The sequence below is a fragment of the Kryptolebias marmoratus genome, linkage group LG17 (genome assembly GCF_001649575.2).
Source record: "Kryptolebias marmoratus isolate JLee-2015 linkage group LG17, ASM164957v2, whole genome shotgun sequence".
In the NCBI taxonomy this organism is placed as follows: domain Eukaryota; kingdom Metazoa; phylum Chordata; class Actinopteri; order Cyprinodontiformes; family Rivulidae; genus Kryptolebias; species Kryptolebias marmoratus.
In genome coordinates, this window is record NC_051446.1 from 23,694,590 (window position 1) to 23,715,845 (window position 21,256).

General features: G+C 41.1%; 2 protein-coding genes across 21 annotated transcripts in view; one reads left to right on the top strand and one right to left on the bottom strand.

Moving 5' to 3' along the window:
- Positions 1–3,298: 3,298 nt before the first annotated feature.
- The window catches only part of LOC108247393 (ankyrin-3), a 94,767-nt gene continuing 76,809 nt past the window's right edge, over positions 3,299–21,256 (top strand). For 9 of the 20 annotated variants that reach the window (XM_037980730.1, XM_037980733.1, XM_037980736.1 and 6 more), the window contains exon 1: positions 3,307–4,064. In XM_037980730.1, the coding sequence (XP_037836658.1) occupies positions 3,942–4,064 (123 nt within the window). In that variant the 5' untranslated portion in view covers positions 3,307–3,941. Of the gene's footprint in view, positions 4,065–21,256 lie in introns of all 20 variants that reach the window. The other 11 variants (XM_037980746.1, XM_037980748.1, XM_037980747.1 and 8 more) reach the window with 9 other exon arrangements.
- On the bottom strand, positions 16,381–18,861 carry LOC108247482 (microfibril-associated glycoprotein 4). The gene is made up of 6 exons (XM_017435644.3): positions 18,727–18,861; positions 18,630–18,656; positions 17,877–18,107; positions 17,616–17,712; positions 16,819–16,986; positions 16,381–16,730 (listed from the first exon to the last, which is right to left on the bottom strand). The coding sequence occupies exons 1-6, from the start codon at positions 18,751–18,753 to the stop codon at positions 16,462–16,464; spliced, it is 819 nt and encodes a 272-aa protein (XP_017291133.2). The 5' UTR covers positions 18,754–18,861; the 3' UTR covers positions 16,381–16,461.

A 21,256-nucleotide genomic window follows, 5' to 3' on the forward strand; every position in this document is an offset into this window, starting at 1 on the left:
ATTGCAGCAGTGCGACTTTATGAAAGTTGATCTTTTTTGTTTATTTTTCTACACATTCAGGAGTTTAAATCCTGTGGTTTTTACAGGAAAAACAAACGAATCAGTGAAAATATTGTAGGATTATTAATTTAATAAAGTGCATTTTTTTTGTTGCAAACTTTTGGGACATCCGAACTTCCTGCTTTGTCTAATTTAATGTGTTAATTTTCCTGTTTGTAGTTTTATCCTTTTTGCTTTCAGCTCTTTAACTTGTTCGGCTGCCGTGACGTTTGGTTATTATAACTTTTATACTTTTTAAAATATTTAACTTCATTTAAAACATTTTTCTCTTTGATTCCTTCTTTGTTCTAACAACCTCTGCTTTTGTCTTCTTCTGTATCTTTTACCTTTTAGCTGCAGTTTTGCTAATTTTAGCTTTCGGCTACTGTTGGATAAACTCTAGCATTCAGCTGTGGTTTTGCTCATTTTAGCTTTTAGTGACAGTTTTGTTAAATTCAGCTTGTTTTAACTTTTCCAGCTGAGTTTCAGCGCTCAGCGTTTAGCAGAAAATGCTAATTTTCTCAGGTTTATTTATTTTAATTGGGATTATTGTTTGGGCAGATTGTTTAATTTCACTTTAAACTAAACTTTTGACAAAATAATTAAAAGGTTTTATAGTTACTGAACACAAATCTACGTTTAGTTTGTTCAGCTCGTTTTTCTGATGATTTCCTTTTTTAAAACAACGACGCAAAGTTTGACCAAGACAAACCGAAAGGAAAAGATCTCCACACCCGGAGGCCGACGAAGGGATCTGAGGAAGAGGAGGAAACTTTTCATTATCTTCATCTCTTCTGTTGGGATCCGTTTAGCCGTCTGATCCAGAAATCAGCTGCTGTTAATCCCAGGTTCAGGCCAGGCAGGACGCCTTTAAGACTCATTCAGAAGCTCCTCTTCCAGATGAAGATAATGAGGGATTAATCCGATAAATCCTCCCTGAAACCGCCGGCTGACAGAGAGACTGGGTTTGGTTCCTGATGGCCTCGGGCGTCAGGCTGGGCTGAAAGTTTCCACTCAGGAGTGTTTTTCTTTAAAACGTGACTTCATTTAAACACTCAGAGATCTGTGAGCGAACTCCATCCTGATGAAGACTCTTTGAAGAAATGATTCAAGTCCTAGCAGTCGCCCGCCATCTTTCACGCCACGGTTTTTAAACTAAGATCCTCTCACGCTGCAGCCGTCTTTGTCAATCTTTGAAAATCAGATTCCTGACGATCCTCGATCCTGATTCTTTCAGGAGGCGATGTGAGCTGTGACCTTTCAGTTTGGACGCCACGGTTAACGGAGTGGCACGTCGTGTGCTGGGCTGAGGGGGCGGAGCCAGAGGAAGGCCGGCGCAGCGCGTCACAGACGGGGCGCTCTGTTACGTCTGCACCATGAATCATGTTGGTCGAGCGCCGCCCTCTGAGCCGCCCGCTCATTTCTTTATTAAAGTTGAGCCTCATTTTCCATCGCCGCCGCACACACTTCCTGCGGATTCTTCTTCGTTGGTGTTCAGCGGCGGCTTCTTCTGGTCAGCAGAAGAAGAACAACATCGGATTGTTAGTCCCAACTCCAGTCGATTCTCAAGACTGGAATTGCTCAGAGAACATGTTGTGAATGACTCTCTACTACCACACCAGCTTTTAGCTCAGTTAGCTGTGGCGGCCATCTTGAATCGGTGTGACTCCAATGATTTCAGATGTTTGTTGGTGCTTTAATGTGGGTCAGAACTCCTTCTAGAGCCAAAAGCTGTTTTATTAAATCAGCCAATCAGAAGCCTCCTCTGCCGTCATGTGATCCGATCATGTTTTCCAGCTTCATCCTGCATCCTGATGTTTTTATTATTCATCAGCTGCAGTCTGTAGACATGAGATCATACCAGCACTCCACACACACTCACACACACACACACACACACACACACACACACACACACGACAACAACAACAACAAATACCAATGTGCACAAATCCATTAATAATAATTCCTATTCTTTAAATTTGAAGCCATTTTTGGTTTCCTTTAAAAAGTCACCTCATGAAAAACAGAATTTTTTTCTTTTTTATAAATAATTTAATTCTGAATCCTAATGATTTATGGAAAGTAGCTAATTACTTTTGAGAGGCATTTTTAAAATAAATATTTGATCAGATCAGTGTTTTTATGAATTATACATTTCAATAAATGATTCATTGATACACAAAACATTTCTTTTTTAATAATTTCTCACATTTAAGAGAAAATATTTGGTGTTTTCTGATCATTTGGCCTCATGTATCATGAGTGTGAGGCGATAATGTAATTACCTGCTTGTTTGTGTGTTTGTTAGCAAAATATCTCCTGAGTTGCAGAAAGAAACACTGATTTTACTGCAGAAAGTCACACTCTGGGGGCAAACAAATCACACAAGAGCTTTGAAACTTTCTCATGTAAAGCAGTTGGCGAAATGCAGAAAATCTTTTCTCTTTTAAACCGTAACAGAGAGCCTTAAACTGAAGCAGTTTTCTGATGTTTCAGGGCTGTTTGTTCAACTTACATGTTTACTTTCTGCTCACACCTGACGACATCCAGGCAGATTAAATGTTTTGCACGGAGCCGAGCGTTTGGAGAGGCTCTCTTCTGTGGAGTTTTGAAGATTTAAAATGAAATCTTCTGGAGAATTACGTTAATAGAAGATTCTTTTTCTGGTTTTCCTGTTATTGTTAGCCTCATCCACGAAGCCAGGTTTGAACCCATTTCCAGGAAAACCAGTCAAATCAAACCTGCTCTGATGACCCTAAAGGTTCCTGTTTGCACCAGCGGATGGATTCGTATCAGAAGTGGGTCATCTGCAGCCGAACATTTGAGATCGGTTGATAGTTTCACTTCACATTAGTAGGTTTCATTTTTAAAGCAGCGTTTGCCAACTGCTGCTGAATTTCTGGTCCAGAATTTGCCAAGAATGTGAAAATTGTCTTTTTCTTTTGTCTGAACTTGTCCAGTCTCTACTACAAGTCGATGTGCTTGACTGATCTGATTGGTTGTTGGACATTTTAAATGTGTTTTTAAGCTAGCCAAGTGTGATGGAGGTGTATTTGGTGTGGGGTCTGAGGGGGGTGAGGCAATAAGTTTCATAACAGGAGCATCATGGCTGCACACGCAGTGCCTGCTGAGAAACAGCCGACCCCCTCCCTGCGTGAAGACTCATCCTTCTTCTTTCCTCTCTTTATCTCTGAGCCGTAGCCAGCTGGTACGAAGCAGAGGTATTCATCCAACCCGACGCCCTCCTTTTTCTCCCCCTGCTGTCCCAGCTGCTCTTCTACCTCTCTCTGCCCCCTCCTTCCTCCTCTTATCTCCACCTTCTGTCATTTCCCTGCCGTTCACGTGTCCCGGCGAGACGTCTCGGACCGAGCGGGAGCATCTGTGTCTGCACGGAGGATGGCTCAGGTGCAGGTGGCCGACTCGGGGGCAGGACGAGGCTTTTTACCCACAAAACGGAGCTCCTTGCTGGGCTGGGGGCTGGAGCTTGAGCCCCTTCTTGGATCTGGAGCTGGATTAGTGCACCTGTAACTATTTTTATACATAATTCTACAACCAGAGGACCGTTTGAACTGTTCAAAGAAGCTTCCTTTTTTGTATTTGCTGAAATAATTTTTCACTTTGAGCTCTGTGCAGTGGAAGAAGCGTGTCGTGTCTCTGTCCTGCCCCAGACTGGATCATAGCATCTGCACAGCGTGGATAGCTGCAGAGGAAGAAAAGGAGCTTAACAAAGACAGAGGCAGTCTCCTCCTCACACACCTGTAACACCCTGTGAGGAAGAGGAGGAACAAAACCAGGAGCTGAGAAGAAAAAAAAAAAAGGTTAAAGAGGACACTTTGGGTCGGCTCTCCGTCTCGCCTCTCCTGCTTCCCACCTGTGTGGACTAATTGGGCCGGAGCAGCATGGCGCACGCCGCCTCGCAGCTGAAGAAAAAGGCGGATGAGAATATCGCCGCAGAGGAGGAGAAGGAGAAGGAGAAGGAGAAAAAGAGGGCGAGGAAGCGATCGCGGGAGGTGAAGAAAAAGGTAGAGAAAGGAGGACGAGTCGGGCTGGGAGAGATCAGGAGCTTCTCTTTTGTCACGATTCAGCCTCACAGATAATCATCCAGGCACAACACACACACTGAGATGAAGGGGGGGTCCCAGTGGGACGACTGAGGGGGTGGACGGGTGTTTGAGAAAGACAGAAAGATGGATGAGCAGCGAGCACGCTCAGGGAGCGAGAGAAAAATGAAGAATCAGCTGCAGAGGACAGGCGGGTTCAGCGCGTGTGCAGGGAAACAATCAGCTGAAATACCACGATGTTAAGAATTTAACAAAAGTTTAATTATATATATATATATATATATATATATATATATATATATATATATATATATATATATATATATATATATATATAAATAAATACTGCACACAAGCTTTCACACCTTAGAGGGTTTTATTTTCTAAGACATTATCCCTCATTTCCCCCCGTTTATTGCTGCTTTGTGGGTTTTTCTGAACATCATGTTGACTTTCGTGTCTCCAATGTCTTCGGTTTCGTTTTGATGCAGTGAATTTTTCTGGGCAAAAAAAAAAAGAAAAAGGTGCATTTGAGCAAAACGCGTCAGCAATCACGCCCTGCGGTTAGGTGTTGGCTGTTTGCGTGCGTTCGTGCACGGATGTCTTTGTGCAAAGTTTAGACTTGATCTTTGGCGCCGATCAATAAGTCTGACTTTACAAGAATAACGGTTCTGTTTGGCAGTTTGAAGAGCTTTAACTTGTTTTATTTATTGTGCTACAGTTGTGTCAGGGCTTACAGTGTGTGTGTGTGTGTGTGTGTGTGTGTTCGCGATGTGGGCGACCGGCCCGAGGCCTTGATTACCCTCAGGTCGGCCACCTGTTCTGACGAGTCGATACTCTGACCTCATCAGGATCAAGGTTAAAACGGAGCGAGCGCAGGAAGTCAGATTTATCAGAAGGCTTTCGTTTTATTTAACCGTCTTAATTATTATAAGTTTTATGGCGTGGTTTAGAAAGCGAGTGGCTCTGCAAATTCTGGGTCATGATTCTGGGTCAACTGTAAAAGGCTTCTGCAGGTTCAAGCTTTCATCACAATTCAGGATGTCAGTCCCAAATTGTTATTGTTACATTTAATTATTATGTATCCAACTCCAAATAGATGAGTTATTCTCTAACTGGCATGCTCAGAACTTCATATTGTTACTTTTGCATTCTGTTTTTTTGTTTTTATCCTTTGTAAGAGGGTAGAATTAATCTGAAATGGTGCCTGAAGCGCATCATTTTCAGCCACACCTGATTCTCTGACACCATCTTTTCCAACGTCTCCTTCGGTTTAGGCCTCACCTGTACGTGGGGATTGTTACGGGACTGAGAGGGTTTGCAGAACCGTGATGTTTGTGTGTGACGGCTCATGGGTGGAGCTCGGTGCTGAAAGGTGCAATGCAGATCTCAGCAGTTAGGCCTAACCTGTCGCCAACTTCCTGTGTTGATGGTGGAGCTCGTACGAACATGTCTGACCGTCACAGGTGCGTCTGCAGCAGAGAACCCCGGTTTACGACCAGCGTTCTGCACAGAAGTGACTCATGATCAGTTTATGTCTGTTAGATAAAAACAGCATTTTTCAGCTCAGAATTGACATAAAATATCGAGGCGTTCAGAGCGTTCAGCGTCCCGTCTTTCCCTCGGTGTCGGCTTCAGTCGCCTGCAGCCTCGGGGAGGATTTCTGTCGCCTCTGTGTTTAAAAACAAAAACAGGTTGTTCTAAACTCAAGTTTCATCTATTAATAAAGAAATGATCGGGTCAAATCTCTGCTCTCTCTCAAATCTTAGGCTTTGTTGGTTTTCCAGTCTCTCAGAAATATAAAAGCTCCAATCTAATTAGTTTGTTGATTTCGATAAAACTTAAAAACTAGTTTTTAAGTCTAAACAAAAAGAAGCTGCATGTTTGTTTTTTTTAATGAGGCAATGAGCATCCAAAGGGCATGAAGGTGACCAGAAATGGAGCCATTTATTTGAACCCGTGCAAGTTTAGATTAACGTTTTCACATTCGAGACAACAGGTGAGGAACATGTTGTTAGTTTCTGTGACGTCAGCGCTTCGTTTGTTTGTAGAGTAGCGGTGTGGTGGGGGGTATCAGCTAACCTTGGCTCAGTCGAGGGAAATCTATACCGCTGTCTGCTCTGGGCCACTTCTTGGCACCAGGGTGCAAAAAATATCCTCTGGCTGCTCGGATCATTTCTCCTCAATTACGTTCGCCTTTCTTTACATAGCCTCACCTTCTGTCTGAAACTGTCCCTCCGTCCCGCTCAGACGTTGTTGTTTTTAAATTACACGCTACCATTAATCTCACTTTGTTTCCCAAAGGACTGAAAGTAGAATAATCTGAGTTATTTACACACGCAGCTGCAGACATCTCTGAAATAGATACTTTAATGGTTTTTACTAAATGTTTCTTATTCTGGCTGATTCATGGTTTATGCTCCTACTCTTACAGAAAACCCACATGAGCTTTACGTGTGAAAATCATATGTTTTTACACATGAAAACAATACGAATTAACGTGACGTGAAACACATGTGTAACCATGATTTTCTGCGAGAAGCTCCTGATTTTTGTTTCATATTCACCTGGGAAACACGAGCAAAAGCACGTCTTTTTCCAAAATTTTACATTTTCACATGTGATTTCCATGTAAAGTGAATGTTTTTGGTTTTTTTTTGTATTGAGCTAAACATGGTTTTGAAAGCAAAACAAAACTCATGAGCATCACATGTGGAAAATCACATGTGGGCACGTTTCTGCACATGTGAACTCGTTAAAAATATAGTAGAATCTTTTGCTTTACGAGTAATTATTACAGAGTTTTATAGATTTAGTGTCTTTTTTTGTATTTTTATGTATTTTATCTTTGTGATAGATTAGCATTTTTACACTAAACTCCTGTTTGTGAATAAAACATGGGAGACAAGTTCTTAAAGTAAATTTCTGTTTTAGGTTTTAGCTTGTTAGCATGCTGGCTAGGACTAGCTAGAACAGCTAGCAAAACTCTGTTTTTAATAAATCAATGATTTGACGTTTAAGCAAATATTATAATTGTAGTTTCTATGACTGGCACAAAAAAAGAACAACATAGCTTCATTTTGCAACTTCGAGTGTAGCTGAACCCAAACTGCAGTTAGCTTAGCTTAGCTCGAGCTATCAAGTAGTCCCTATTTCTGCTAGGCTACAGTGTGTTTTTGAAACATGGGAAGCTCTGAAATTTATTTCACTCCCAGTTTTTTATTTTAAATTGCTCTAACAAGGCTTTATCCAAGCAGCCAATCCTGTGAACAGGATGTTTACATTTGTTGCAGGAAGCTGGAAAACATGAGCAGCTGCCATTAAAGCTAATAGCTTCGTGCTCCAGACAAAAAAACCCAAAGCTACCCGATGCTTTTAGGCTGCCCGGCATAAACAGGCTGTGTCATTTGCAGCAACATGGTCGGTCATGCTTTTCAGATATTACAGGAGATTGGCAGAGGCATCAGTTTTTATTTTCAGACAAATTCACACAGAAAATTGGCAAAATCACACAAACTGAATAAAATCTGCTAAATTCTCTTGTTTTTACATAAGGAAATATTTGTTTGCACTGTTCAGTAATTTGGAAAATACTACTTTTGCTGCCGCCCACTCCTAGTTCACCCCTTTAATAAACAAAACTCCTAATTTGTTTGTGATCATGACTGACTGCAATTAGGCTAAAACAGACTCTGACAAGGCCACATTTTCACATCATAGCAAATATTTGAGAAAATCCTGTGTTTAAATGCTCCGCTGTATGCATCAGACTAGCAGAAATGTTGTATTTTCACAATGATTTATCTGTTTGAGTTGAAAGATGTCCTGTCCTGGAGGGTCTCTGGATGATCAGCTGAGTCAGCATCTCCACGGCTGTTTTACTGTTTTTAGTTTTTTCCTTACGTCTTTTGAAATCAAACTACTCCTGCATACTTTATGCCATTTTAACCATTCATATACCAAAATGTTCAGCTCAATTACCATTACTGTGCCATGACTTTTGGTGTTTCTACCTTTTAAATATTTTGAAATATTTAACTTAAAATCACAGAAATACATTCAGATCTCTTCAATTCTTAAATAAAAAAATTGTTCCTTTTGAAATTTGCTTTATTTTACTCTTATTTTGCTACTTTTAATAACCTTTCTGTTACTTTGAGCTTTTAGCTACTGTTTTCTTGGTTTTAGTTACTGTTTTATTAATTTTAGCTACAGCTTTAGCTTTTGTACCAGTTTTGATATTTGTAGCTAAAGTTTTGCTAATATTAGCATCTGGTTTTAGCTTTAGCATCCATTTTGCTGCTTTTAGCTACTGTTTTGCTAATTTCTCTCTAGAGCTTTGCTAATATTAGCAACTGGTTTGCTCATCTTTGCATGTTTTGCTACTTTTAGCTACTCATCTGCTCATTTTCGCCTCTTTTCTGCTTGTTTTCTGTTGTTTTTAACTCCAACGAGTCAGTTTTAGCAGCTTCACCTAATTGAAGCAAAGTTATTTAGCATTTTCACAGAAAATGTGAATCTCTGGTTTTTGTTTAAACATGAATACTTATCAGCCGTGCAGCTGGTTTTTGCTTCTGTTTAATTTCATTATGTGGCTGAAAATCGAGCCACAAATGAAGCTAAGCGCAGACCTGCTACGAATCAGCTGAAACGTTGTGATCTTCCTGCTGCGGAGTGAGTTTTATCTCCTTCCTGAGGTGCCGTTAACTCCGGAGTGAGAGGAGACGTGTAGAAGGGGTGGGATGTGGGTCATGGGGGGGGAGGAGGTGGTAATGATGCTCCTTCTGAGGGTTTATTTTTGGGACGGACTCTTCATCGTCGACTCTCCTCCCCTTCATGGGTGTCTATCGACGCCTCCCTCCCTTCAGGCTGTCAACTGGCAGAAGGCTGTATTGTTCTGCCTCTGGGACTCTGGGGGGGTTGGAGCGCACACACACACACACACACACACACACACATTTCACATTTAAAGGGGTCCCCTGTGGCAGGCATTGTACCATATTAATCCCCTGACACCTATTCAAGCCAAGACTCATATTTGAAGCCTCCTCTGTCCTCCGCCTGTTTAATCCTGATATCTGAAAGTCTTTTTTTTTGTCTTTCCTTGCTTTTAATTTGATATCATGTGTCTTGGTTTGAAGGTTTTAACAAATAAGTCATCCGTTTATGTTTTGTAACTGGAAACCTTCTTGTTGTTAGTTTGTTTTCTTTATTATTGGTCATTTTGTCCCAGAAATGTGTTGTAAAACATAATCAGGAGAATTTAATGACGTACAGTTATGTAAAAATGAGATAACCAGAAGCTCTTTAATTTTTTATTTAGACACAATGTTAATATAAAATGGTCCTAAAGTTGATAATTACTGAGCAGTTTCCTATTTTATCTTGAGGTAGAAGTCTAATATTCACCCTTTTAGCTCTATTTTGTCTTCTAAAAGAAATATTCTCTGGAAATACCATAATATTAAACATTATGATGGTAATCTGAGTAATATAAACCAGACAGTTATTTAATGACTCATCCTTTGGATTGCCCTTTTTATCATAAATTACTTGAATCATTTTATTTATAATTCATTCCCCTGATCTGGAAATAGTTGTAAAAATCCTGTTTTGTTTTAAGACTTAGATTTGAGAACTCTGTGCTTTATTTTTGAGTACTTTACAGGTTTAGCTAAGCTAGGATCCCAGGTCCAGTGCTTAAACCTGGGCTAATGCAAAATAAACCTGAGCTAATGCTAAATAAACTGGATTTAATGCTAAATAAACCAGAGCTAATGCTAATAAACCTGAGCTAATGCTAAATAAACCAGAGCTAAATCTAATAAACCTGAGCTAATGCAAAATAAACTGGATTTAATGTTAATAAACCTGAGCTAATGCTAAATAAACTGGATTTAATGCTAAATAAACCAGAGCTAATGCTAATAAACCTGAGCTAATGCTAAATAAACCAGGGCTAAATCTAATAAACCTGAGCTAATGCAAAATAAACTGGATTTAATGTTAATAAACCTGAGCTGATGCTAAATAAACTGGGTTTAATGCTAATAAACCTAAGCTAATGCTAAATAAACCTGAGCTAATGCTAAATAAACTGGATTTAATGTTAATAAACCTGAGCTGATGCTAATTCCTCACAATACATTGTCATTAAATATTAATATTTCTTTATGCATCAGTGTTTGCTTGTTTACATTGAGCTAAAATCTTTATGGCAGAGGAGAACTGATCTTATAGGCCTGAATATTCGACCCTGTGGTCGAATAAAGTCCTGATTAGTGCAAAACAATTCTTAGTTGTGTTAGATTAGACGTTTCTGATGTGGGACACTGAAGCTTATCATTACTAACTTTCTGTCTGACAGGAAAACAGTTTGTTTTCAAAACAAAACAAGTTTCTGTGAGCTTCATTAAGCTGCATCTTCCTAACATCCTGCGAGGAAACTTCATCTCAGATACCATTTTACTTAGTAGGTAATGTTGTTTTCAAGCGAACAGCAGTAAAAAAAACATACTGTTTTTGCGAAAGTAACATCGTTATGAATTATAGAAAGACTTCGTTGCAGATGAAGGATGGAGGAGAAAGCCGTCTGGATGTGAGAGGAAAGTGTTGGGATAAAGGAGCGCAGAGTGAGCCTTAACTGTGGAGTTAATCTGAGCTTTTCTGATGGAAGACGTTCATAAAGATGACATGTTTTATGGCACCAGAATACAAAGCTCGCCGACACAGAGGGAGCTGCAGGGTTGGACTGGTGCAGAGCCTGTCGGCTGCTGTGATTGGTGGACGGGGGAGATGAGGAGGGGTCGGCGGTGATGTGGGGGAGCGGTAACACATCCTCAAAAAAAAGAGATTGGAAGTGGGGGGAAGAGCGTAGATAAAGAGGAGTTGGTGCTGGATGTAGGATCGGTGGCAGGGAAACGAGGAAGCTGGAGGCGGGGGGGTAAAAAGATGGAGAGGACGAGGATGTTGGTTAGTTCCAGGCCTTTTCTCCTCCTCTCCTCCACCTCCCTGCAGCCTCGTTCGCTCTCCTCTCCTCCGCAGTGGAAGACCGACACACAGAACTGGGACAGTTTATTCATTTATGCAGCACGCACACACACGGGCAGATTGAGCTTTTTTTATTTCGCTCAGCACAACTGCTTTTGTTTCGCACAGAGACATCTTCTTGTAGTAAACAGTCAGTCAGACGAGCACTGAGATGTTTTCTGATTCTGGTTCTCTGTTTTTCTAAAGAGGAAGAGAAGATGATGAAGGTGGAAGATGTTAGTCTGTTTGTTTACTTGGGATGAAGATGACTGGTTCAAGTTTTCCACCATCCTTTAACTTTTCGTTCCGTTTTGTAGGAAAGGTGGCACGGCTTACTGATTTAATCCTTGTATCATTTTTTTATCAAAATGTTAAAGGTGTTTAGTAAGCTTGTACGAAATCGTAGCTATTAGCAGCACCAATAATGGCAATCAGGCCGGCGACGAACCTAAAAGGAGCTAACACGGCTAGATGTCACCTAAAGATCTGTTTGTTGAAGAAGCCGATCGGTTGTCAGATTCTGTTTATGTAAACCAGTTTTTAACCAGAGTTTTAATATGATGCTGTCGACCTGCAGTGTTATTTGTTGTTCTCGTTAACAAAGATTAACGATACCGAATAGTTGTTGTGGCAATCAAATATTTATCTTTGCCAGGTGTGTTTGAAGAGCCGAAACTTTACTTTCCTCCTCTTAAAATTGGGACTCTTTCACACCAATGTGTCGAGGCTAAATTAAAGGTAGTGTCTGTTTGGGCTACTTTGCTTGTGACCGGCGAGCCACGTGGCCGTGTTTTGCACAGCCAGTTTTTGAAAATCCCCAAGAAATATTTGAATATATTCAAGCTGGTTGGTTGGCTGCCACTCAAGCGACCAAATTGAGAACCCCTGCGAGCGTTTTGAGACATTTTGGAGACTCCCTCTTGAAGTTGCCAGGTAGAAACTACCTTTAAGGTAGTATTTCACTGCTGCTGAGATACTACCTTAACTGCTGCAGCTGTTGGGGACTAGTAGGAGGCACGAAATTGCAAAAACAAATGCCATTTTTCACTTGGAATCCCACTAAATTATTCGTCTCATGAACCCCTGGCATAATTTGGACCAAAGATTCCTGGAATTTTGCATCCATGCCACCAAAATAATACATATCTAACTCTCTTAAAAAAATAACTACACTGAAAAGGCTTCCAGAGGAGACTCTAAGACGACTCTGTTTTGAGAGAAGATGTGACTCACATGGGGAAACTGACAACCCCAAATGCAAAAGTTGTTCGCAGTTTGTGGTCGTCAGCTGCGGACCGGTGAGAAATGGGCTTCAGTGTGAACATATGACTATGGATAAGTGGTCGGAAGGGTGAGATGGGACTGAACCGAAGTTAGGAGTCGGTAGGTAACGAGTCAGGAAATTAGAGAAAGCCCAGCAGACGGGATGATGGGATGTTTAAAGGCTGTTTGTGCGCTCAGTGTTGATCAGATCCAGCAGAGTCACGACACACAGGAAATGAGTTTGTCTGCTTTTAGGTGAAAAAACAACTTTTTTTTTTTAGACATTTTGAAGGTGACCAACAGGAGAGCTGTCTGGATCAGACTAGAAATACAGACGCTTGTTTTATCTATTTTTGATCATTTTAAATGGAGTATATTTAGACTTGTGGTTGAACAAAACAGACCATTTCAGGACTATTTTTGGTGGGGCTGCGGCTCTTTTAAATGATCTCAAAGAAGTGCAACACCATCCAGATCAGGAAAAAAATCTGTGGGTGTTTTCATAAGAGCTATAAGCTTTGCAAAATCCTCCTGACTGAGATCGTTTCGTGCATTAAACGTGTTTCTCTGTGACAGAGACGATAGCAGAAAGGAGGATGTTTGCCATAAGAAGGGGGGAGACGGGAGTGGGCTTTTTCTGATTTAAAATCAAACTAACTGCAGCCTCAGCAAAGAGGAGGGATTGGTTTTCAGCATTTTATCTTAGGAATTAAAAAAGACACCCAAAGGCCTTATATTAACATTTAGTGAGGGTGTTTTTTTTGCTTCATTTTACATTTGAGATGCTCGAATCAGATGTGAACTGGTTAAAAGAACATCGATGCTCCTCATCAGTACACAGCAATAAATAAAAAACATTTTAGGTTGTTTTATTCCCTGGACATTTACCTCGTGGCTCAGTTCTACAGTTTATTTTTTTATATATTTCAGGATCCATCTGTTCAAGTCACGTAAAAAGTGGAATAATTAACAGTAGAGCTTAATAAAAGGGGAGTCACAGCTCAGCGTTTTGTGTCCGGTCAGAGCCGGCGGCCCGGCAGTCAGCAGATACTGGAAGCAGTGACGCTGATGTTGTACATGCAGCTAAAGTGCTCGATCGATTCTCCAGGCAATCCTCTAATTAGCTTTAGACGCTATGAGCTGAGGGCCACTGCTCGTGCACTCTGTTAGCAGGACGTTATTAAAGCAGGGCCTCCTACGCAGTCCGGGGAAGCAGCTCCTCAGGCGGCCATGTTTGACGAGAAAGAACGGGCTGCTCCTCTAATGTCAACGAACGCTTCATTCAGTGAACTGTCTTTAGACGAGTTACTCCCAGGGGTTTAAATATGTGTGAATGAGGTGGAAGAGAGCCTGGAGAGGTGGAAGTGTGCTTTGGAAAGAAGAGGAACCAAGACTGAAGACAGGTGTAAGATGAAGGTGGATGAGTTAAAAAAACAAACAAACCTGGAGTTAAGAGCAGGCTGGGTATTTACCTGCAGAAGATTTCCAAATACTTGATGCTAATTCAACCATTTAGACATCAAAACATTCAGCTCATTAAGGAGGTGGCTGCTGGGACTGTTGATTTTTGTAACTTTTATACTTTTCTAAATATTTAACTTTATTTACAAAATGTTCCACACAGAAATAGACTGAGATCGCTTCAGTTCCTTCGAAACATTCTCTGAAATCTGCTCCACTTCAGCATTTAAGGACAACTTTTTGTTTTATTATTTAAGTTTTAATGTTAATTTTGGTTTTGGTCATTTTAGGGTTTAGTAGTAGTTTTGCTATTTTCTGCTTTAAGCTGCAGTTTTGCTAATATTAGCTTCTGTTTTACAATCTAATTTCAGCGTCATCGTTCAGCACTCGGCGTTCATTCTTTGCAGAAAATGCAAATTTTTACAACAATAGTCACGACAACTTTCTTTTGTTTATGACCAAATATCTGCCAATGAAACGACATTCTAATGATCATTTTTGGCCATTTTTTTGTTCTAATAGTTAATATTAGCATGCAAACCTGTGCCTGTGAGGATAAAGTCGTGGTTGCATGACTGCAGCGCCTCAGTGAGCCTCTCTGAGCTGTGCTCTTCAGGGGTCTCTAAACTCTTATCAATATCACCTCAAAAATCCAATAAAAATCAAGTCCTCTGCACAATCAGAGGAAGTAGACGCTACCGTGAGGGCAGGACTTTCCGTCTGCACACGTGTGGTTGCTTACATGCTGCTGTACGTGCCTTGCATGCCTTTTGCTTCAGGACAGATGTTAATTTATTCATGAGCAGAGCTCTGTCTCTGTCAGAGCAGATAATCCGGAAGCTCTCCAACAGAAGCTGACGCTCTCCTTCACTCTGGAGCTGCTTTCTTTGCAGTGACACAGTTTGAACATTGAGCGGACTGAACTCGGGTAGCTGAAAGTGTTTTACTGGAGAAGTGTGAGCCAGCAGGTTTGAGTTCTGTCTGCCGGTGTTTCTGCCTGGTTTTCCTTCACAGAACCTTACATCAGCTCAGAGCAACGTCATCTCTGTCAGCCAGTGAGGAACGAGCAGTGTGGACCTGCTGGCCAATGATACGGAGACTCAACGAGGCTTACGTCTGCAGTTTGAACCTTTAAAAAAAACAAAACAAAGGCTGTAAAAATACACCTTCTGATTCCTGAGTCTGTGCACGGCGGCTCGTGGATCAGGAGGCTCGTTGGAAAGGAGTGACAGGAAACGGGAGCGATGAGGAGTTTGTTCTGTCTCCTCCGTCTGTAACTCAAGTGCTGAGAGAACAGCGAGACTGCAGTAGCCAGGCAGCCAATCAGATTGCAGCACTCGGCATCGAATCAGAGGCAGCACAACACACACGCAGACAAAACACACACTTCGTCTGCTCATTTTATGTTGATGTCATAATATTTTCACTATAACCCCCATTAAGGTTGTTTTTTTATGAGGAGTTCATCTGTTCTGATGTAAACTCCACTTTTTTACCATCAGTAACGTTATAAAACATTTACTAAAACGGCACATTCCTTTTGTTTTGTGTACTCAGATGTTTTGACAGAAGCTTTTATCTCGTGCTGCAGCTTGTGCAGTACTGCAGCTGGGCCAGCAGGGGGCGGTGGAGGACCTGAACGTTATGGAGCCACTGAGCTCAGACCTTTTTGCTGTTTTTACGGCGTGTGACGGGCTGTTGAAGATGTTTCAGTTAGGATTAAATGTTTGGTTCCTTCTATTAAAGGTGGAAATAAAAAGATTAAATGCTTTAACGAGCATTTGTTAAAGAAATGCACGTCGCCCGCCACCTTTCATGCCAGAGTTTTAGATTAAGATCACCTTAGATCACCTTAAAGTCATATCTGTTTTGGACAGATCTATTAAACAATGTTGTGCACATTCTCATGCGATATCAAAAGATCTCTCGCTCTAAGGCTCTAAGGATGTGTTGAGGATGACTCTCAGCTACTACCACACCAAACGTTTGCTCAGCATCTCTGAAGGTCACTGAGTTATGGTCGTTTTTGTGTTGGCTACAATTGATCAGCTGTGGTGGCCATATTCAGTGAAAAAGACTCTGCCAATGATTACTTTGTTCAAGAGTTTTATTGAAATCCGTCCAGTGGTTCAAGAGATATTTTGCTAACAGAGAAGCAAGGTTTTAATTAAAAATGTCACACGTGTTACGCTCAAAGCATGTGTTGAGGATGGTGTTCAGCTACTGCCACACCAGATTTTAGCTCAATATCTGTAGTTTTTGCTGTTTGAGTGTTTCCTAAAGTCAGTTGGCTGTGGCGGCCATCTTGAATTAGGTTTAGTCCAAAGATTAATCCGTTGCAGAAAGCATTGATTACTTTCTGAAAATATTATATATATAAAATCCGTCCAGGGGTTCATGAGATATTTTGTTAGTAGCGTTGGTTCCAATAGTCGGTGCCAAAGTTTTACACACATTTTTTGCAGGATCAGTTAGAGCTCAGAGTATAATTTGGGGATGAGTCTCAGCTACTACCACGCCAGAATTAGGCTTTAATAGGCTTTAATTGCTAACGGTACGGACACATGAACACGCCCACACAGACGCACGTGAATGCATCACGTGATCACAGCTGGCTGAGTTTCTGCGTAGCAGCCGGTCTGATCTTCATGATCATGGTTTTTAGGGAGGAGTCGAGCCCTTTGAAGGTGTTCCACTGCACGCCAGCTGCACGGGGCGACGGACCCCACGTGTAGATGCCGTTGGGGTTGGCACCAAAGCACGCCGCGTACCAGAACGCTCCGTACGCCAGCCTGGCACATTTGGAGGAATGCGTGTCCTGGTCTCTGTCCGTGGTGGTGAACTTCTGTCCGTTGTGAAGGCTTAGAGAGTCTCCTGGAGGAAAAATTAAAAACAGCAGAAAGCGTTTGAAGCTCTGTTTTAATTCGGCATCAAAACTCTGCTGGTAAAACCGACGTCCCACCTGCTGCCCCCTTGACGAAACTCCCCAGGCTGAGCCTGTAGCCGTCTGACTCGGGGCCGACGGAGAAGTCTGAGTAATGGGCGAAGACCTTCTGACCCTCAAAGTCCTCCATGTCCACCCTGAGCTCGTAGCTCTTGGCCTGGGTCAGCAGGTGCATCGTCTCCAGACCTGAGTCGGGCAGCAAAAAGAAAACCCTTCAAGCCTAGTTTGATGCACTTTTGGACTTTCGTTAAAGGAATAGACCAGTCACTTCTGAAGTGATGTTCTGTGTTATCACCTTCTGTTATCAGTAGAAGGTTATTATTAGCTAACGTAGTGTTTATTCGTTTTCCAAGCATGAAAAAAATGTAACAAACTAGCTGTTAGCCTAGCCTGGATGAAGACTTTTGCCTCTTCCTCCTGACTCTGTGCTCTGTGACTGATGTGACAGCTTATAAGGTACTAACTACTGATAACTATTAAAACATCCCTTCAAAACTGACCGGATTACCCCTGAATGCTGATGACCGTTGATAAACCAAACCCTGTTTTAAAGGCAAATATTTCAGTTGTTTGAAAGGAAGCCTGAGATGTTAAAGCTAGGATTTGCATTTTAACTAGAAAACAATTAACAGATTAATGGTTATAAAAAACAAAATTTAACTTCAGCTGCACTTTTAAACATGTTAAAAGCTATGATATAAAATCACTTTAGTGTGAATTTAAACTCGTCCCACAACATCTTGTTTCAGGCACTAAAACCTGTTGGAAAAAATGAATCTTAGTTATTTTTTAAATGCGGAAATGTTTGAATTTACCAAGCCAGTACTCTCCAGCGGCGCTGCCGAAGCCGTCCTTGTAGTGATCCCACTTCATGAAGAAGTTTACCGTACCGTCTTGTCTTCTCTGAATCACCTGGTTTCAGAGTTAAAGGAGAAGATTTGAATGAAAAAATAAATGTTTTTAGATTTATATAGGAAGCATTTAAATGTCGATCAGTTTTGTCACGTTATGGCAGGAAACACAACAAACGCTGAGTCATGGTTTGCTTGAAGTGGACTTTGTTCCTCCGTCCTCACCGTCCATTTTTCTGCAGAAGCATCCCCGTCGTCCTGGCTCATGTCACAGTAAACCTGCACGGGGGAGGTGGGGCCTGCAGGGTAGACGGTGTAGACCCCGTCCCGACCCGACCCGGATCTGTAGACGTCGCTGCAGTCGGAGGGCCAAGGCGACGGGAAGGCGGCGGCGGCGGCGGCGGCGGCCGGCAGCAGCGCCACGAACACGACTCTGAGCTGCAGTCTGAACTGTGACTGCATGGAACAAAAACAAATAAAAATTAAACCGAAAACACTCAAACTTAATGTAACATTTCACAAGACTCACTTTCCTTAAACTCTCAGCTACTACCACACCGAGTTTTAGCTTAATATTTGTAAAACTGACCGAGTTTTAGCCATTTTTGTGTCGTGGCAGTCATCTTGAATCAGGTCGGCTCCAGAAGTTAATCACTTATAGTTGTACGTTTAGTGAATGTTTTCTGAACGTTTCATTACTAAAACCCATTAAACGTTCGGCGGCTGATGAGCCTCGCAAACATTTAAACTTTACCTCAAATCTAAAGGAGAGAATTCCCAAAATTAAATCAAAAATATCTCAAAGTCAGAAGTAGAATTACTTATTTTCGAGGCATTTGTAAGAAGGTGGCAAGCAACACCTTTTTAATTAACTTCTTATATTAAAAATAGAGCGTAATACTCTGTAGGCTGAATTATTTTCCCGTTGTTTTTGTTTAGGGAAAGCTAAAAGGGATGAAATGTTCCTGAACGTCTCACCATCACAGCTGAGTTGGTTTGTCTGTCCTGAAAAGAAACAGCAGGTTTAGAGTTTAGTATTTTCCGGGATTTAACGTGTTTTCATTTCTAAACTCACCGGTTCGTAAAGTCCTCGCCACAGCATGTGGTTTTTTTCCCACAAACGGATTCTTTTATATCGCCCCTTCTTCTTGTTCGTCTGCAGGGTTTTTTTTTTTTCCCTGTGATTTCCCAAAACTGAGTTTTCCCGTCGGGATTTCATCACAGGTGATGTTTGAGAGTCGGATCCACAGAAGCTGCACCTTAAACCTCTTCTTGTTTGGTTTTAGATAAACTTTGGTCCTGGAAAGTCCGGCTGAACGAGCCCATAATGAGCTGCAGCTGACATGTTTGTGTGAGCGCTGACGTTGTTGTCCTGCTTCTAGTTTCGGCTGGGTGTTTTTACTTTCAGCTGATTTAACCTTCCAGGTATAAAATCTGTTCAGCTCGTTCAGCTGAGGGGTGTCTGGTACTTTCATACTTTTAAATTATTGAATTATTTAAATTAAATTTAAAGTCTCATTGAAATTATTGGAGATATTTGATTGTAGCAAACTTCAGCTTTTAGCTACTGTTTTGCTAATTTCAGTTTTTGGCTAAAGTTAAGCTAACTTAAATTTGTAGCTATTGTTCTGAAAATTTTAGCTTTAGAATATTATTTTGCTAACCTAAGCTTTTGTCTATGGTTTTCCTATTTTTAATGTTTAGCTGATTTTAGCTTTTAGATACAGTTTGGTTAATTTAATCTTGAAGCTACTGTTTTGCTGATTTTGGCTTTTAGCTATGCTTTAGCTAAATTCAGTTTTTGGCTACATTATGGTAAATTTAACCTTTTAGTTATTTTTTTGCTGCTTTTAACTATAGATAGTGTTTAAATAATTTTAGCTTTTAGATACAGTTTGTTATTTTATACTTTAAGCTGCTGTTTTGACACTTTTAGCTTTTAGCTACTGTTTTGTTAGTTTGAGCTTTTAGCTACATTATGCTATTTGTGACATTTGGCTACTGTTTTGCTAATTTTAACTTTTAGTTATTGTTTAGGAAATTTTAGCTTTTGGATATTTTGCTAATTTAAGCTTTCGGCTATGGTTTTGCTAATTTTAATGTTTAGCTGCTGTTTAGCCGAGCTGAAGTTTTAGATACAGTTTGGTATTTTAAACTTTAAGCTGCTAATTTGATGCTTTTAGCTTTAGCTACTGTTTTTTTAATTTGAGTTTTTGGCAACAATATGGTAAATCTAACCTTTAGCTACTGTTTTGCTTCTTTTAGCTTTAGATACGGTTTAACTCATTTTAGCTTTTAGCAACTTTTCTTCTTAGTTTTGAGTTTTTTTCTGCTCGTTTGAACTTCAGCCGCCCAGTTTCAGTTTCCTCTGCCTTTTTACAGCTTCAACGTCCCGCCGGCTGACATTAAACCAGTAATTTCCTGTGAATTGTTTCGTTTGATTAAAGTAAAAGTTATTTTTCGTTATTGTCCATTTACGGTCATTTATAATGTCTGCTTGTTTGAAAACGTAAGAAAACTCCGTCGCGTCATCTGACCCGATGATTAAAGTCGAGATAACGTTCGTCGTCGGTTTGAGGCTAACGTCGGAGCGTCTCTGGACTTTCTCGCTGGTTGCCAGGTATTTTTAGCTGTGACATAACGCCCCTATCTCCCTCTCACATAAACCTGGCCCTCCTCCTCCTCCCCGTTCTCACCCTCCCTCCCTCCCTGGCTTCCAGGCCACAGCAGCTGAAGGCTCAGGTTTCACACTTTGAGCTGCAGGCTGAGAAACATGGCAGTGGAGGAAGCAGCCGAATATTTGGCAGAAGTAAGTCCTTCCTGTACTTTACTGTAAACTCCCTGACGGGAAGCTGGCTGTGAACATGCGTGTGGCGTCTGGAGCGCGTCAGTGATGGAGGGGCTGATGTTGGAGACTGATGGGACTCTGCTGCACCGCTCTGCTGCAGTGCGTTCATGTGGATGTCTGCGGATCTGAGTAATCGTTTCACTCTGATTGCACCTTAATTAATCCCTTCAGCTGTTTGTCATGAGCCTGAACATACAGGCTCCTGCAGGTACAGTTTCATGCTTCGTGCTTCACGCTGATGGGAGCGGAGGCGCCTGACCTTGGACAGGCGGCACAAGCTGCGATCGGTGCTGGAATATTAGACAAAAGGAACAAAAAGACTTGATTTATTAGAGGAAAGGGGGAAGAAATTAAATTAGAAATGGATATTTTGATAATATCATCATTACCTTTGAGGACAAAAGCCCCGTAAAGCTGGTGATACGTGATACGGCCGGTGCAGTGTTTCCTTTTTAATGTAGCTTTGCTTCATAACCTGAGCAGAAGCTTCAGGCTTGTAAAGGAAAAAGCAACAAACCTGAGCTGCTTTTTGTATCGTTTGTCAAAACCTGTAAAAACAAATCTATTTAGGAGTGATGTCAACTATAATTTATCTTTTGAAGTGTCTGGTAAACACTTTATAAGAATTAAGAGAGTCTCATGTTTTACAGTGAGATGAGGACTCTCAGCTACTACCACATCAAACTTTAGCTCAATATCTGTAAATGTGAGTTAGACTGAAAGTTAATCATCTGTAGATGTACATCCAGTGATTACG

Excerpts from the sequence above, each read along its gene's own strand:
- LOC108247482 (XM_017435644.3), bottom strand. The coding sequence starts at position 18,753 with ATGCTGTGGCGAGGACTTTACGAACCG. Across the intron at positions 17,713-17,876 it reads CTTCTGCAGAAAAATGGACG|GTGATTCAGAGAAGACAAGA; the intron begins GTGAGGACGGAG and ends CTCTGAAACCAG. Across the intron at positions 16,731-16,818 it reads TTTCGTCAAGGGGGCAGCAG|GAGACTCTCTAAGCCTTCAC; the intron begins GTGGGACGTCGG and ends TTTTTCCTCCAG.